The following is a 15,088-nucleotide window of genomic DNA, read 5'->3' on the forward strand; positions in this document are numbered from 1 at the left end:
TACACATACTTATACAGAGTATAACCGACCTAAATACCTTCCTAATTACTTAATTAATAACTACTCTAACTAACTCTTCTCCAGCTAGGATTCAGCTGTCACTCCACTCACGTGACACCTCTAGCATTTTGTAGGAACTGTTTATAAAATAAATTAACAAGAACTCACATCAGATGTAGTATTTTGCTACTGTTAAAAAAACAAATTAAACAAGAACTCACCCGTTTATTATTTCTCGTTTATTTCTGGAGCCTAGTGCAGCTTTTGGCGCAGTTTTTACTAAGTATTTATGCAATTCCTAGTATTTTTGGTTAAATCTTTTTTTTCCCCTCATACTTCACATAAAAGCTAGACGATATGCTAAAAATTGTTACTCCAATAAGTGACCATAAGTGTCTATTTACATAATCAAGAAGGAATTAATTTTATTTTTCTAAAATTTGTCCTTATTTACATATTCCAACGTGTCTAAGTAACAATTAATTAAGGTTAGTTTAGTGAATGCATCTTTTTTCTCTAGGAGTTCGTATTTCCTTAATGGGTGTGCCAAAGGTAAAATGATCACATATTGTGGACCGGAGGGAGCAATATTTAATTGGGACCAAAAGTGATCACTTTTATCAAATTTAGATGACCAATTTGAATCTACCCAAAGATAAGGGGCTAGTTTGTCATATTCTCTCCTGAATAGCTCCTTTTTTTTCTTTCAAAGAGAGCAAGTCGATAGTGGTTCTTCTTCTTCCTTTGCTCTCCCCTCTTCTCGAACTCATACGGTGCTATTTCGATGAAGTGACTAAACTTATTTCTTATAAGATTAAAGCAAGTAGGAACTGGACAATAGAATCCTCAGATTAAGATTATTCTTTCTCAGGTAGTCCCTTTGTCTTTCTAGACTTTTAGCAGTATTTTGGTAGGTAATATTGTAACAAGGTGCTTGGTATATACTATTACAAACTTTGGTTCTCTGATTGATTAAGCTCTAATTGCTGCTGGTTCTTGCCATTGTTGTCGTCATGAAGTTATATACTTAATTAAAGTACTCTGGATTACAATGCAATTTCGAGAATAGTCTGATGAATTGTGCACACCACATGTTTGATTCTTTGCTTGTTAGACTATCAATCTCTCGCGTACGCGTATTCTTTGCTTGTTAGACTTTCAATCTCTACGCGTACGCGTACAGGTACACCACTGGTTCAGGTAATAAATGTTCTTAAAGGTTCATTCAGCCCTTCTCCCGGTCATTCCCTTTCCCTTTTCTGTTTATAGCGTTTTGATGATCATGCTCTTAATTTCTTCTATGAATAAAGAGATTGAAACTTCAAAAGAGTTAGTACTATACTCAACATCAATACTATGACTTCTACACCTTGTTTTACTAGCTTCCCCGAATGTAGCTATAGCACAATAGTTGCCAATATTAACTTTGAATGTAATGCTAGTCTCCTTTCTTCTTTTTCCATCTATCTTTTAATTAGTATGTGCATAATACTATGTTGTGGATGTTCGAGTCTTTAGTCTTAAATGTTTTCAATATTGTGTTTTGTACACTAAAAGAGTTTAATAAATTTGTGTTCTTAATTTTGATTGGTGTTATCAACAGGTTTCTTATTTAGGAGTTATCCTTCATAGAGTTTTTAATCCTCCCAGCAGAGTATTTAAGTGAGAGAAAATGGTCATCCATTCTGCATTGAGTCTCAACTTTTGTGCACTTTCATCATTCTCTGTTCCCAAAGCGGGGCAACAGGGTAGTTCTTGCTCTTCTGCTAACTACCTATTACCGTCTCCTTTGAAACGTCTGACTTGCTTTGCCACTTCAAGAAAGTCCAAAGAGGAACATGTGCCTGATCCTAAGCATAACTCTGGTTCAAGGCCTAGGAAAGCTACAAGGTCCAGCGAAAGCAAAGTTTCTCTTAATGAAGACAAAGATCCCGTCGAGATCTTCCCTGCAACAATCCCTAAAAAGCCAAGACGTGGCCGCAGGAGCGAAGCAGCTGCAGTTGAGGATTTTGTTCGTGATTCATTAGAAAAGACATTTGCTTCTATCCGGGAGCAGAACTCTGAAATAATAAAAGATACCGAGAATATCCTCAAAGATAGGGTTGATGATGACACTGATTCTGATCAAAGTAGTGAAGATGAAGATGATAGTAGCAGGGATATGAAAGAAAAGAAAATGATCGTTGAGGAGGAGGATCCAGATTGGCCTCTAGATGCAGATGTTGGATGGGGAATAAGAGCATCAGAGTATTTTGACAAGCATCCAATAAAAAATGTAGTAGGAGAAAATGGAGTTGAGATCGATTGGGAGGGGGAGATTGATGATTGTTGGGTGAAGGAAATCAATTGCCTAGAGTGGGAGAGCTTTGCTTTTCATCCCAGCCCCCTCATTGTTCTTGTTTTCGAGAGATACAATCGGCAAGTGAATCTTGTTTTATTTACTAGTTGTAGTTCTTAGAGATACAATTGGCAATATGCAAATCTTCTGTGTTCTTTGAAACGTTTTCATAATGGCACAGGGCTAGTGACAATTGGAAAGCTCTTAAGGAGCTAGAGAAAGCAGCCAAGGTGTACTGGAGTAACAAAGAGCGCTTGCCTCCTCGGGTTTGTGAAACATAATCACTTATCCTGACATTGTCCATTAGTGAACACTCTTAACTTACCATCCTCCTAATTACTTGGTGTAGACTGTGAAGATTGACATAAATATTGAGAGGGATCTAGCCTATGCTCTTAAAGTTAAAGAATGTCCGCAAATATTGTTCTTACGAGGAAATAGGATACTCTACAGGGAAACAGGTACTTCTTATATATTCCCTCGCTAGTTTGATATAGTAATTGTAATCTTTTCAGCTGAAATTTCACCATGCGTCATTGTTCCGTGGAAAGATTGCTTTCTTTGACACTTTGGGTAAATCTGTGCAGACATTCGAATGGCTGATGACCTGGTTCAAATGATAGCATATTTTTACTACAATGCAAAAAAACCTTCCTGCATTAATGATGCAGCTTTATCTCAGCGGAAGTAGTCAGCAGAGGTACTCCTACTAACTTGTTTAGACTTTCATTATAATTTAATAGATCAATGTTATTTAAACATTCTTCTATGCGCAACTCAGATTAAGTTGGCAGAAGGATAGTCAAAGAGGCAGGAGAATTGGATCCCCGTGTAACTGGGATCAATTGTTTTTTTTTTTTTTTGGTAACCATTGTGAATTACCATTGACAAACCAAATCAATTACAAATAAAGAGCACCTAATTCCACATAGCAGAATTTAGGCCTCCAACAAAAAAAACAACCAGAACGCTAGTTACGCAGAAGCTTATATACTAATCCTCTACATCTCCTAGCTCTACGAGATGTTCTATATGATTCTAGTCTAACCACTACATCCTTTTTAATCTGTGACACTATCTCTGATCTATGTACATTTATTCCTTTGAACAATTTCCAATTCCTAGCTTTCCAAGTGTGGTGTAGTAGAGCCCCCCATATTGCTGTCATCAGCTCTTTTTTGAGTCGCGGCCATTGCTTCCGTTTGAAACTTTCTAAAACTTGCTTAAAATCACATGCCCGAACCTGTATTCCTGTCCATTGCACCAACTCTTGTTTGACATTCTGAAACCAATCACATTCACCAAACAAATGCGTATTTGTTTCCATCACCTGTGCATCACAGAGACAGCAGTACATATTTTCGACTGGTATCTGCAACTTAAGCAGTCTCTCCCTAGTAAGCAACCTTCCATGAATTGCTAACCACATTATGAATCTATGCCTTGGTTGTGCCATAGCAGTCCATACAAGTTCAGCTATTCTCATCCTAGAGTGACTGCCAATTATATCCAAATAGCTCCTTGTAATCGAATACTCACCGTTAACTGTAAGCACATATCTTCCTTGTACATACCATTCCTGCATTCTTTCTTTTAGGGAGTTGAGTTTCTTCCAATACCAATTACAATCCATCGGTGGTTTATGTTCCCAGAAATTAGTTTCTGTCTTCATATAAATGCTATATACCCATTTGACCCATAACGATTCCTTATTTACTTGCAATTGCCAGATTAGTTTGCCTACAGATGCAATGTTCCATTCCTTGCACCCCTTGATATTTAAACCTCCCAATTTCTTAGGTTGGCAGATCTTTTCCCACGATAACAAAGCCACCCTTTTTTTCTTGTCAACTGATCCTCCCCATAAGTATTCCCTACAGATCTTATCCACCTCCTTCAGTACACTTTGAGGTAGAATGAACACTGAACTCCAAAAACTTTGTATGGAAAATAGCACTGCTTCTATCACCTGAAGTCTCCCAGTATAGGATAGTTGTCTGGAATAGGTGACTTTAACTCATGTGTGTAATCTTCTCCACTAGTTGATGACAATCCATTTTATTCCATTTCTTGGATGAGAGTGGCAGCCCCAAGTATTTCATAGGCAAAGCACCCAATACAAATCCTGTTCTTTGAAGTAGCTGCTCCTTAGTGTTATCATCTATTCCAGCCAAGAAGATGCTGGATTTATCCATATTTGCAATCAATCCAGTAGTGGCACTAAAATGATTTAGTGCCTCCATGAGGCGATTTACTGAACTCACATTACCTTTGCAGAAAAGCATCAGATCATCTGCAAAACTAATATGTGTAAGTTTGGTTGGCTTGCACATAGGATGATATCCAAAATCAGGTAATCTGCTTGCTATCTTCAATATCCTTGAGAGATATTCCATCACAAGAACAAACAAAAGAGGAGACATAGGATCTCCTTGTCGCAGACCTCTCATTCCTTCAAAAAAAACCATGGCTTTCTCCATTTATTTTAACAGAGAACTTGTAGATGAAACACATGTCATGATTAAGTATCTGAACTTTCTTGGAAATCCAAATCCCTCCAAAGCTTCATTAAGAAACTCCCAATTAACCATGTCATATGCCTTTCGGAGATCAATCTTCAGCAAGCACCTTGGTGAAGTTTTCCTATTGTAATGTCTTAATAAATCGTGACATATCAAGACATTGTGCATCATTGATCTGCCTTCAACAAAAGCTGATTGATTCTCTGCTACCAAGTACTTAATTGCCTTCTTGAGTCTGATGCAGATCACTTTAGAAATACACTTATAGATTACATTGCAACAAGAAATTGGTCGAAAATGGCTTGCACATTAAGGAACCTCTATCTTGGGAATAAGGGCTATATTTGTACTATTAATCTGCTTCAAAAGTTGGCCATTCTGAAAAAATTCAAGTACTGCTTCTGTGACTTCTATTCCAATAATGTTCCACGCATCTCGAAAGAATCCACTACCATATCCATCAGGCCCGGGACTTTTATTCCTGTCAATATTAAATAAAGCCTTTTTCACATCCTTATCAGTATAAGGTTGCAACAACTCCATATGTTGATCAATAGTAAGTGTTGTTCCTTCCTGTAGTACTCTATTGTTTACTCGTGTTTTTGAATCATCTCTCCTCCCCAATAGATCTTCATAATACTCGACAAATATTCTAGCAATGTCGTCAGGCTTATTCTGCCATCCTCCTGCTCTATCCTTTAGCTGAGTAATGGAGTGCTTCAATTTCCTATGTTTGATCACAGAGTAGAAGTACTGTGTATTGTCATCACCCAACTTTATCCATACGGCTTTGCTTCTCTGTTGTAGATATATTTCTGCTAAGTATGAGGATTTCCTGAACCTATGATATATTCCGAGTTCATACTGTTGTAGAGCCCTGTTAGTAGGATCTCTCTGCAATTGTTGTTGAGCCTCCTTCAGTATCTTCCTATCCTCATTAGCTTCATTTACAATATTGCTAAAGCAGTCTGAATTAAGCAGCTGAGTTTCTTCTTTAAGGATTTCAATTCTTTCACCACTTTGAACATTTTACACCCTTCAAATGATGTATTACACCCCTCTCTTACTAGCTCCACAAACTGAGGGTGGTGTGACCATGTGTTGCAGTATTGGAAGGATCTTTTCCTCCTAGGATTCTCTTCTGCTAGTGAGACTTTTATAGAGCAGTGGTCACTTATGCCTTCCGGCAAAAGAATGGCTCTACAGGTAGGCATATTGTCCAGCCACATATCATTTATAAAAACCCAATCTATTTTGGAGAAGATTCTCTGATCAACACCTTTATCATTCCAGGAATACCTATTGCCTAGCATAGGCAATTCAATCAAGCCAGCATCAAACACACAGTTATTGAAATCCACATCCTCAGTCCAGGAAACAGGAAACCCTCCAATTCTATCCTCATCATGGAGCACAGCATTAAAATCTCCCGGTATCATCCAAGGTTGCATACTTCTTCTACTCTGATTCATCATAGTGTCCCATAAACCTCTCATTTCTTCTCTTGTGTTATGGGCATACACAAAAGAGACATCAAAAGTCAACTGGTGAGGTATATAGAGAGCCTCACATGTAACTATTTGATCAGTCATAGCAATAAGTTTGATTTTGTACAAATCATCTCTCCGTAGAACCACTATCCTTCCATTGTAGTGGCAGTCCAAATTTGAGATGAACTGCCATCCACCAAACAGCTTCCCCATTACTTGATCTATTCTATCCCTCTTTAATCTCCTTTTGCTTATTAGGGGCATTTAAGCCCCTTATATTCCAACTAAGTAAGTTAACCATCCCCTAAATGGGGCAATGGTTGGCCTCCCACATTCTTCTCCTTCTTCATACCTTCTACGTTCTCTGTCTCTCCCCTTTGCAAAACTTCATAAGCATTCGACCTCTCAATCTGTGTCTTGTCCTGTAGTGGATTAGCCCTACCAATTTTCATCGGAGTTACTCAACTGGAACTACTAGTAGTACTTGTGTGCCTTTCCTCGCCTTGAACAGTTTTTGTTTTACCTTTGTCCATCCTTTTATCTGATCTTATCTCTGCAAGCTGGTTATCCACCTTATCATCTTTGTTTGTTTGCTTCCCTTTCTGTTCTTGTTGTGTTGCTAGCGTTACTGGATGTTTCTTCCTACATATACTTTCTGAATGACCATACTTTGAGCAATGTGTGCACAATGTTGGTTTCCAATCATAGCTAACTCTTTGTTCTACCAATTGTCCCTTTTCATTCCGGAACAACACCACTTCAGGTAGTTTTGAGTCCATCTCCACTTCAACTAGCAGCCTTGCAAAATTCAAACCATTCTTCCTTTCAGTATTTTGGTCCACCATTAATGGTTTCCCAACTAGACTACCAATCTTGCTCAAGCCTTTAGGGCTCCAGTATTTAAAATCGAACCCTGGAAATTTTATCCAAATCGGAACCGTAAGCAACTCCTCCCTGGTGAACTCTAGATCAGGACTCCATGCCTTCACTATAAAAGGTTTATTATCAAAGTGATAAATCCCTCCTTGTATGACCTCATTCTTACCAATTTCAGAATCAAATCGCACAAGTGTGACTCCATTCTTCAACATTGATATCTTATTAATACCATGTTTTGCCCAAAGTCTCTGAATATACCCCTGTATTACTGCAAATGGAGGATGTGCCCCTAACACATAGCATACATCAGCATTTTTCCAGAATTCAATTTCAGAGCTTATGTCATCTAGCTCAATTTCAACAATTGGAGACTCACCATGAGTTTTGGGAGCAACATATTCCAATTTGAATCTTGCATTAGAAATTTTTGACAAATCGAAGTCCTCCCACACAGATTTCTTTTGTTTTTGCATTGCTAATTCTTCCTCAACTTCATCCGCCCATGATTTCCTTCCTTTACTTGCTGATTCCGCATAGCTGCTGCTTCGTGGTGGTTGTGCGACTTCATTCCAGATCTGTTGAGCTTCTACCTGTTTTTGCTTAGCATTTTCATTTGGTTGCACCACTGTTTCACTGATTTTTGCCCTAATTTGAGGAGTAGTAGCCTCTTTCTCTCTTACTTCACTACCTCTTTTCCCCCGCTGAGCATTGCTTTGCAATTGCAAGCTTGCTTTGCAATTGCAAGCTTGCTTGAGCCATTAGTGCTTTCTGAGATGGTTTGCGTGCTCTCTTCCCCATGGACGGCGCAGGTTTGCTAATATGCGCCCAGAGAGAAACATGCCATCGAGCAGAAAGTTCTTTTAGCTTCAAACTTTTCTTTTTCAATTGGTCGTTTTGTTCACTGGAATATCTGAGTATACAATTGCAGACAGAACCTTGGAGGAATGACTGGTCGAAACGTCATGATGTTATTATCTGCCTGATGCCTCTAGCTGCTGATGTAACTTGCAAGTGGAAGGTTGAAGAAAAAGGTTATATTCTATGCAGAGCTTAAAGTAGCCTATGCTCCATACAATATAGAAGAGGATAGTTGGAAAGAGAAGTTTCAGTTGCCATGATCTTACTTTAGTTTTATTTGCTTGTTTACATGTCATACTAGCCTAAGATGTCTATAAAATACTTTATACGAATTACAAAAGTTCATGTCATCTTCTGCTACTTGTATCTACTCTTTCTTGACCCTGCAAGCTACAACTAAATTAGGTTATGGAACCCTTCCATTCATAGTAACCCAGTGAAATACGAATGGATAGTATATATTGGTACCTTGCTTTATTCCATCCTAAAATAGAAAGTGCAGATCAGATAAAGAAGGCAGTATGTTCCTTGGGCTTTTTCTGTTAGGTTAGAAGAAATACTGGAGTGCTTTCTTTTCAAAAGTTTGGGTTATCACATTATCAGGAATATGCCTTGATTAAGAAATGTTATATCACTCAACATCAAACCTAACTAGGAGCATTTGCAGATAATAAATACAGTTAACAAAACCTGAACGCTGAATGGACCCAACAAACAAACTTTCACCTAAATAACCACTTAAAACTTTTTTATTACTTTCTTAGGAGTGAGGTAACCAGAATCAAAGTAGTGTAAAATATTGGATGTCAGCACCTCACAGGTGAATATGATTTTATAAAGAGAGGATTTGAGTTCCAAAAGTGTAATGCGATTCTCGCCCCCAAAGTGTAGGCTACCGGTAGATGAAATTAGTAAAAATTATGAGATATTAGGGTTCAGAGAAAAAAAAATATTATGTGATTTCTTTTAATCTACGTCGACTTTGGTGGGCAAAGTCCTTTGGAGTGTAGCAGATACTCAATGTGATAATACGCAAGCTGGCAAAGAACATATTATATGATGGACAAAGAAGACAATGCGATTGAACAATAATTTTTTAACATTTATCAATTTGGGATCATAGGAATATACTGCACAACGATCCAGAACTTGGCAACTATGAGAGGTTTTCACGTAGGCTTAATTTCGTCATAACAGAACAATTACAATTTATAAGGGCCCCATTTTCCTACCTATGTAATTTTCAATTTTCTTCCAACATCCATTCATTCATTCTTGTCTTTTTTTCTTTTATTATGCTATAGCCATCGTAAAAGGCGTCCGTTACCCTTTTTATATATTTGGAAAATACGCCTATAAAGTCGCATTATCAAGTCAGAAAGAAATTAGTCTCTATTTAGAAATTCAATTGACCATTACTACTCCCAAGTGTTGGTCTAATAAAAGCATTTTTTAGATAAGCAAGAAGTATATTAGTAAAAGAATTAATGTCCCATATGCGCATTATTCCAACATAACTCCAATTATCAGTTTCCTAACTTGATAAAGACTACGTCTAGAAACATAACATGATCTACTATTTGTAATTATGTTACCAATCAACAAAAAAGAGATAATTTTTCCCTCAAGACCGTCAATAACTGATGACAATGCTGACTACTACTACTATCGGTAGGGGTATACATGGACCGAGTTGGTTCGATTTTATCAAAATCAAATCAAACCAACTATATCGGCTTGGATTGGTCCGGTTTTGTCGGGTTTTTCGGATGTTTGTTACTTAAATATTATTCTTATCTTACTTTGTTAAATTTTTTAATAAGTAAAAATATAAAAAATTGACAAACATATTATTTATTAAAATATTCTTATAGGAGAATTTTCTTAGTAATACATAATAGTTATTTTTTTAGTCTCCTGACAATAATTTTTCGTTGATGTACATTTTTCGTTGATGTACATTTTCAAGGTTAGCCGAATTTAATAATTAAAGATAAAAATCGATATGATTCCTAAATAACAATAATCACTTCACATTCGAAAAAGATATAAGAATTTAATAGATCTTAACATATGATATGAATACGGAAGAACAAAGAGATTGACGCATTTCAATAACATCTTATAAGAAAGTGATCATACAACCCTTTATTTAAGATTAACAAATATGGAACACTTCATATTCTATTAAATATTATATCCCGCAAGAGAATTTTAAATATTTCTAGATATTTTTAAAGAAAATTCTATACAAAATCTTAAAAGTATATATAAAAATTATATATTTATATGTCGGTTTGGTTTGACATATAAATAGTGGGTTGCTCTAGTGGTAAGCACCCTCCACTTCCAACCAAGAGGTTGTGAGTTCGAGTCACCCCAAGAGCAATGTGGGGAGTTCTTGGAGGGAGGGAGCCGAGGGTCTATCGTAAACAGCCTCTCTATCCCAAGGTAGAGGTAAGGTCTGCGTACACACTACCCTCCCCAGACCCCACTAGTGGGATTATTCTGGCTGCATACAGGATGGTTATAGTCTAGTGTACGGAGAAAACTCTGTCAAAAAAAATTTCAAAGTCTCTAAAAGTAAACATTCGATGACGAATGTTCCCAGGGGGGATAATGTTACACCCTATATTTTCGTACGTAAAACTGCATCGTGAGCAAACTAATGTAGGACCCAAAAATGAGATCATCTTTGAATATATATAAAGCAAGTTAATCATGTTACCTCAGAAGTTACAAATATTGAAGATCATGAACAACAAGTACAAAGAGGGTTGGAAGGTTCAGAAGCTAAAGGAATTGAAGAAAATAATATTTTGTCGAAAGCCGACAAGTTGGGAATGTTATAGCATGTACTTTTGGGGTGAGACCAGTGTGTTTAACATGATAAGTAGGTTATGTTATGAGTTATGTTATTCGTATGATAGTCGTGTGTTATGTTTTGAAGTCAAGCGAGTGGTGGAACAAAAGTCGATGAAAGTCATCACAAGTTACATTCATAAGTTTTATTGAAACTTTGGGTCAAACGTAACTGCAATTTTATCCCAATATACTTATCTATGGGGTGTTCCACCCATCAAATTAAAGATCTATGAGTCTATTTTCCAATGCATTAAACCGTTTGTCAATACGATATCGGAGTACAGAGATATGAGCGTTTTTGATAGACTGCGCAGACTGTCACCTACTTGCTTAAACGAAAATCCAAAATTGGGCCAGTTCGAGTAGTCTAAAACTGGGCCAGTTCGGGTCGTTCAAAGAGGCCTTTTTAAAGGCCTATCCCCTTCATATATTAGGATGATAATAGGTCAAAATAATCGGACCTTAATCTCTGCAAAAATCCTCCCAAATATTTTCCACAAACCCCAATTGATTTTCTCTCCCTTTCAAGTTCTAATTGGAGGTAAAGCCTAGAGTTTGAAGAACCAAAATAGGAGCTGAGTTATCCAACAAATAAGGTAAGTTTACTGCTCTCTTTCATCCATTCTTTACTGTTGTAGATGCATCGTAAGTTGTTCTATATTAGTAAGAACTCACAGGATGGTGATCGGAAGCCGTGAGTTCGAGTTATTCACTTATAGCGGACTGTTTTGTGGATTGTTTTGTGGACTGTTTGGTGTTGTTGTTGGGCTACGTGATTTACTATTGTTTTGTGGAGTTTTGAAGGAGGAAGGGTGTGGAGAAATATCACATAAATGTAGGATGTTGGTCTGGTCGTTCATCATAATATTTTCGGGTTGTTAACACTACTACGGTGGTCGTTTTGTGTATGAAGGGATTGGGGTGTGTTGGGCTGTTTTGTAGTATTGTGTGGTATACATAAGGTTGGGAAATAATGTAAATATATTTTTATTATTGTTTTTGGTGTTGTTGGTGTTATATTGAATTTGGAGGAAGTAAGGATTATAGGGGAGATGTTGTCCGTTTTAATACACAATAAGCATATTGCTCGTTGTGCGATAGTTGTACCTTTTATAACTTAATGATAGTATTATTATCGTTGTTGTAGATTAAGGTGAGAAGATGGGAGTTCAACTTGGGATTGGAAAGATTGTGATAAGATATGTTAAGGCTAAGCCCTTCCTTCATTTTGGCATGATCCCGTAACTACATATGTTTGATAACGAGACAAAAAGAGAAGTTCGTATTTATGAATTTATTAACATTATCCTAGTTTCAGAAGTTATAGTATTCTCCCATATCGGGACTTTATATTCAGTTAAGTATTATTTTCTTCCAGTCAAGTGAGCAGAGGGTCTATATATCTATATAGTATTACAGTATTTTCACCACCATCGAGCTATAATTGATGGGCAGGCCCCTATTGGGCAACCTCTGATCAGATGGTAAGTTATATATACCGAGCCTACTGTGGCCGAGCGCCTATGAGCGAGCCTAGGATGGGCGATATATAGAGCCTAGTATGGACGAGCGCCTATGAGCGAGCTTACTATGGCCGAGCAGTTACACGTACCGAGCCTTATAGGGCCGGACATTTATTTTACTTACTATATTGAAGGAGTTGAGTCAGTATCAGCAGGTAAGTATATCTCCAGATCATCTTTGACTCCCAGTTACTTCCAGTTATTATATTATTAGTTCAGTTTTAGTTATGTTATTGCCTTACATACTCGGTATATTATTTCGTACTGACGTCCCTTTTCTGGGGACGCTGCATTTCATACATGCAGGTTCAAATAGACAGACGGGTAGACCTCCTCAGTAGGTGTTTTCAGAGTTCAGCCTGATCGGTAAGCTCCACATCCTTCGGAGTTATCAGGTCTAGGTTTTCGTGTACATCTTCTATATGTGTGTATGTATGTATATATGTTATGGGTAGGTCGGGGCCTTGTTCCGATCACAATATATCCATCAGTAGAGGCTTGTAGACCTATCCTGATGGTTAGTGCAATATGTTGGCTTGTAGGCCTAGTATGTATATTTTGGTGGTATGTCAGTTGTAGTAGTTATGACGGCCTTGTCGGCCCAACTTTATATTGATGTTTAGTCAACGCTAGTTTCCATTCAGTTTTATATTTTGCTTCGCAAATTGTCTTGCAAAGTGGTTCTATGGCCAAATTATGACATTATATGTTCAGAGTCACTTAGTCGCAATTTGGTACGCTAGGTTAGGTGAGGCACCGAGTGCCGGTCTCCCTCCCAGGTTCGGGTTGTGACAGTTGTTGTTGGTTTGGTTCGAGTTTTTTTACTCAATACCAAACCAAATCAAAACAAACCTATTCGATTTTTTAATCGGTTTGGTTTGACTTTTCTGTTTGATGCGATTTTCCGGTTTGGTTTGTACACCCCTAACTACCGGTATGGGGAAGACACACACTCGACTACCTACTAACCTTTTACCCTAATAAATAGATTAGAAAAATAATTAAGTTTGGTTTGATTCGATATCGAGTAAGAAAAAATCGAACCAAATTGGCATATAAATATATAATTTATATATATATACTTCTACAACTCTATATAAAAAATTTATTTTAAAAAAATCAATAAATATTTGTGATCATCTCATGATCGGTTGAATTTTAAGTATTTAATAGAACTATAACGTGTATTTATTTTTATTTATTTTAAATAATGTTTGATCCTAACGTGTTTCCTTACTTTTTATTAATTGTTATTGAAATGCGTTAATCTCTTTATTCTCCGTTCACATTCACATGTTAATATCTATTAAACTCTTATATCTTTTTCGAATTTGAAATGGTATTTTTTCGGTATTTTAAAATTAAATAAAGAATATCATTATTTAAGTTTTAAATTGACTCCTGTGTGTAACTATTAAAATTTGATTAAGTTTACATCAGTAAAATATTAATGTTAGACTAACAAAGTAAGTATCACGTGTTACAAAAAACTATCCCACAAAAATATTTTAATAGATCATATGTTTTTCAATTTGTTAAAATTCTTATTAAACATATATTGACTTATTATAACTTTATTTATAACTCTAATAAAGTAAAATTAAAATAATATTTATGTGACAAAAAATACCGTAAAAATTTGACAAAAATCGAAACGACCAAACCGATATAATTGGTTTAGTTTGATTCCAATAAAATTGAGAACCGAATCAAAGCACCTCATGTATGCATACCCCTGAATTTTCCTTTTGTATTCTTGAGCCGAGGGTCTTTCGGAAATAACTTCTCTACTCCTTTGGGGTAAGGGTAAGGTCCGCGTACACATTACCCTCCCCATACTCCATTAGTGAATTTTTACTGGATTGTTGTTGTTCGCTGTTGTATATGTGAATTTAATATTTAGAGTTAGTTGATATAATTTGGTGTAATCATATTAGAGAAGTATGATATTACTTTTTTTAATATATTTTTATACATAATTCGAGTAACAATCTCTTTACCTCTCCAGGTAGGGGTAAGGTCTGTAACTCTACATACATAGGGGCGGACGTAGAGTATCGGATACGGGTTCGGGCGAACTCAATATCTTTTGTTCAAACCATGTATTTGTCTTAGGAAATTTATTAAATATATAAAACGTATTAATTTAGAACCCAGTAATTTGAAAGGAATATAATCTCGAATCCATAAGGTTCAAATCTTGATTCCGCCTTTATACATATACAATATTCTCTCTAGACCCTATTTGTAATATTATATTGAATATATTATTATTATTGTTGTTGTATATATAACTCGAATAAAAATAATAAATTCATCTTAACCCACATAATTCGATTTAATCTGCCTTTGGCCATTTTGTCCTTAGCTGCACCGCCATCTTTAAGCCAGTCCCAACAACCTTCTGGCGAAATTGTCAAAAGAAGAAAAACATGAGATAATGTTGGGGCCTGGGACGGACCAAATTATGATTTAAAGATGATTTTATTTTAAACTTATAAGCACGCGAGTTATTTATCAAATACATAAATAAGTTAAAAATATATTTATAAATCATTTTGATCAGCTTTATCAATCTCAATATTTATCTAATTGTCAATATTTATTTATCAA

General features: G+C 36.3%; 3 protein-coding genes across 4 annotated transcripts; 1 reads left to right on the forward strand and 2 right to left on the reverse strand.

The window, feature by feature from the left end:
- Positions 1–717: 717 nt before the first annotated feature.
- LOC104115199 (thioredoxin-like fold domain-containing protein MRL7, chloroplastic) lies at positions 718–13,134 on the forward strand. Of its 2 annotated transcripts, none has more exons than XM_070195641.1 (6): positions 718–871; positions 1,604–2,418; positions 2,520–2,604; positions 2,688–2,799; positions 2,926–3,038; positions 12,782–13,134. In XM_070195641.1, the coding sequence occupies exons 2-5, from the start codon at positions 1,673–1,675 to the stop codon at positions 3,027–3,029; spliced, it is 1,047 nt and encodes a 348-aa protein (XP_070051742.1). In that variant the 5' UTR covers positions 718–871; positions 1,604–1,672; the 3' UTR covers positions 3,030–3,038; positions 12,782–13,134. The 2 variants fall into 2 exon arrangements, with proteins under 2 accessions (XP_070051742.1, XP_009624075.1); XM_009625780.4 differs by lacking the exon at positions 12,782–13,134 and adding an exon at positions 8,158–8,450.
- Positions 3,992–8,162, reverse strand: LOC117281183 (uncharacterized). Its single transcript, XM_070195642.1, has one exon. The coding sequence runs from the start codon at positions 7,700–7,702 to the stop codon at positions 6,812–6,814; it is 891 nt and encodes a 296-aa protein (XP_070051743.1). The 5' UTR covers positions 7,703–8,162; the 3' UTR covers positions 3,992–6,811.
- Positions 5,170–6,563, reverse strand: LOC104115201 (uncharacterized). Its single transcript, XM_009625782.1, has 2 exons — positions 5,915–6,563; positions 5,170–5,801 (listed from the first exon to the last, which is right to left on the reverse strand). Exons 1-2 carry the CDS (start codon positions 6,561–6,563, stop codon positions 5,170–5,172), a joined length of 1,281 nt encoding a protein of 426 aa, XP_009624077.1.
- Positions 13,135–15,088: the final 1,954 nt, after the last annotated feature.

The sequence above is a fragment of the Nicotiana tomentosiformis genome, chromosome 2, assembly GCF_000390325.3.
Source record: "Nicotiana tomentosiformis chromosome 2, ASM39032v3, whole genome shotgun sequence".
Classification (NCBI taxonomy): domain Eukaryota; kingdom Viridiplantae; phylum Streptophyta; class Magnoliopsida; order Solanales; family Solanaceae; genus Nicotiana; species Nicotiana tomentosiformis.

What these genes read in the sequence shown, in the direction of transcription:
- LOC104115199 (XM_070195641.1), top strand. Translation starts at nt 1,673, where the DNA reads ATGGTCATCCATTCTGCATTGAGTCTCAACTTTTGTGCACTTTCATCA. An exon ending in AAGAGCGCTTGCCTCCTCGG is followed by an intron (nt 2,605 to 2,687) that starts GTTTGTGAAACA and finishes TACTTGGTGTAG; the next exon opens with ACTGTGAAGATTGACATAAA. An exon ending in GATACTCTACAGGGAAACAG is followed by an intron (nt 2,800 to 2,925) that starts GTACTTCTTATA and finishes AAATCTGTGCAG; the next exon opens with ACATTCGAATGGCTGATGAC.
- LOC104115201 (XM_009625782.1), bottom strand. Translation starts at nt 6,563, where the DNA reads ATGGGGAAGCTGTTTGGTGGATGGCAGTTCATCTCAAATTTGGACTGC. An exon ending in GGAGCTAGTAAGAGAGGGGT is followed by an intron (nt 5,802 to 5,914) that starts GTAATACATCAT and finishes TTGTAAATGAAG; the next exon opens with CTAATGAGGATAGGAAGATA.
- LOC117281183 (XM_070195642.1), bottom strand. Translation starts at nt 7,702, where the DNA reads ATGCAAAAACAAAAGAAATCTGTGTGGGAGGACTTCGATTTGTCAAAA.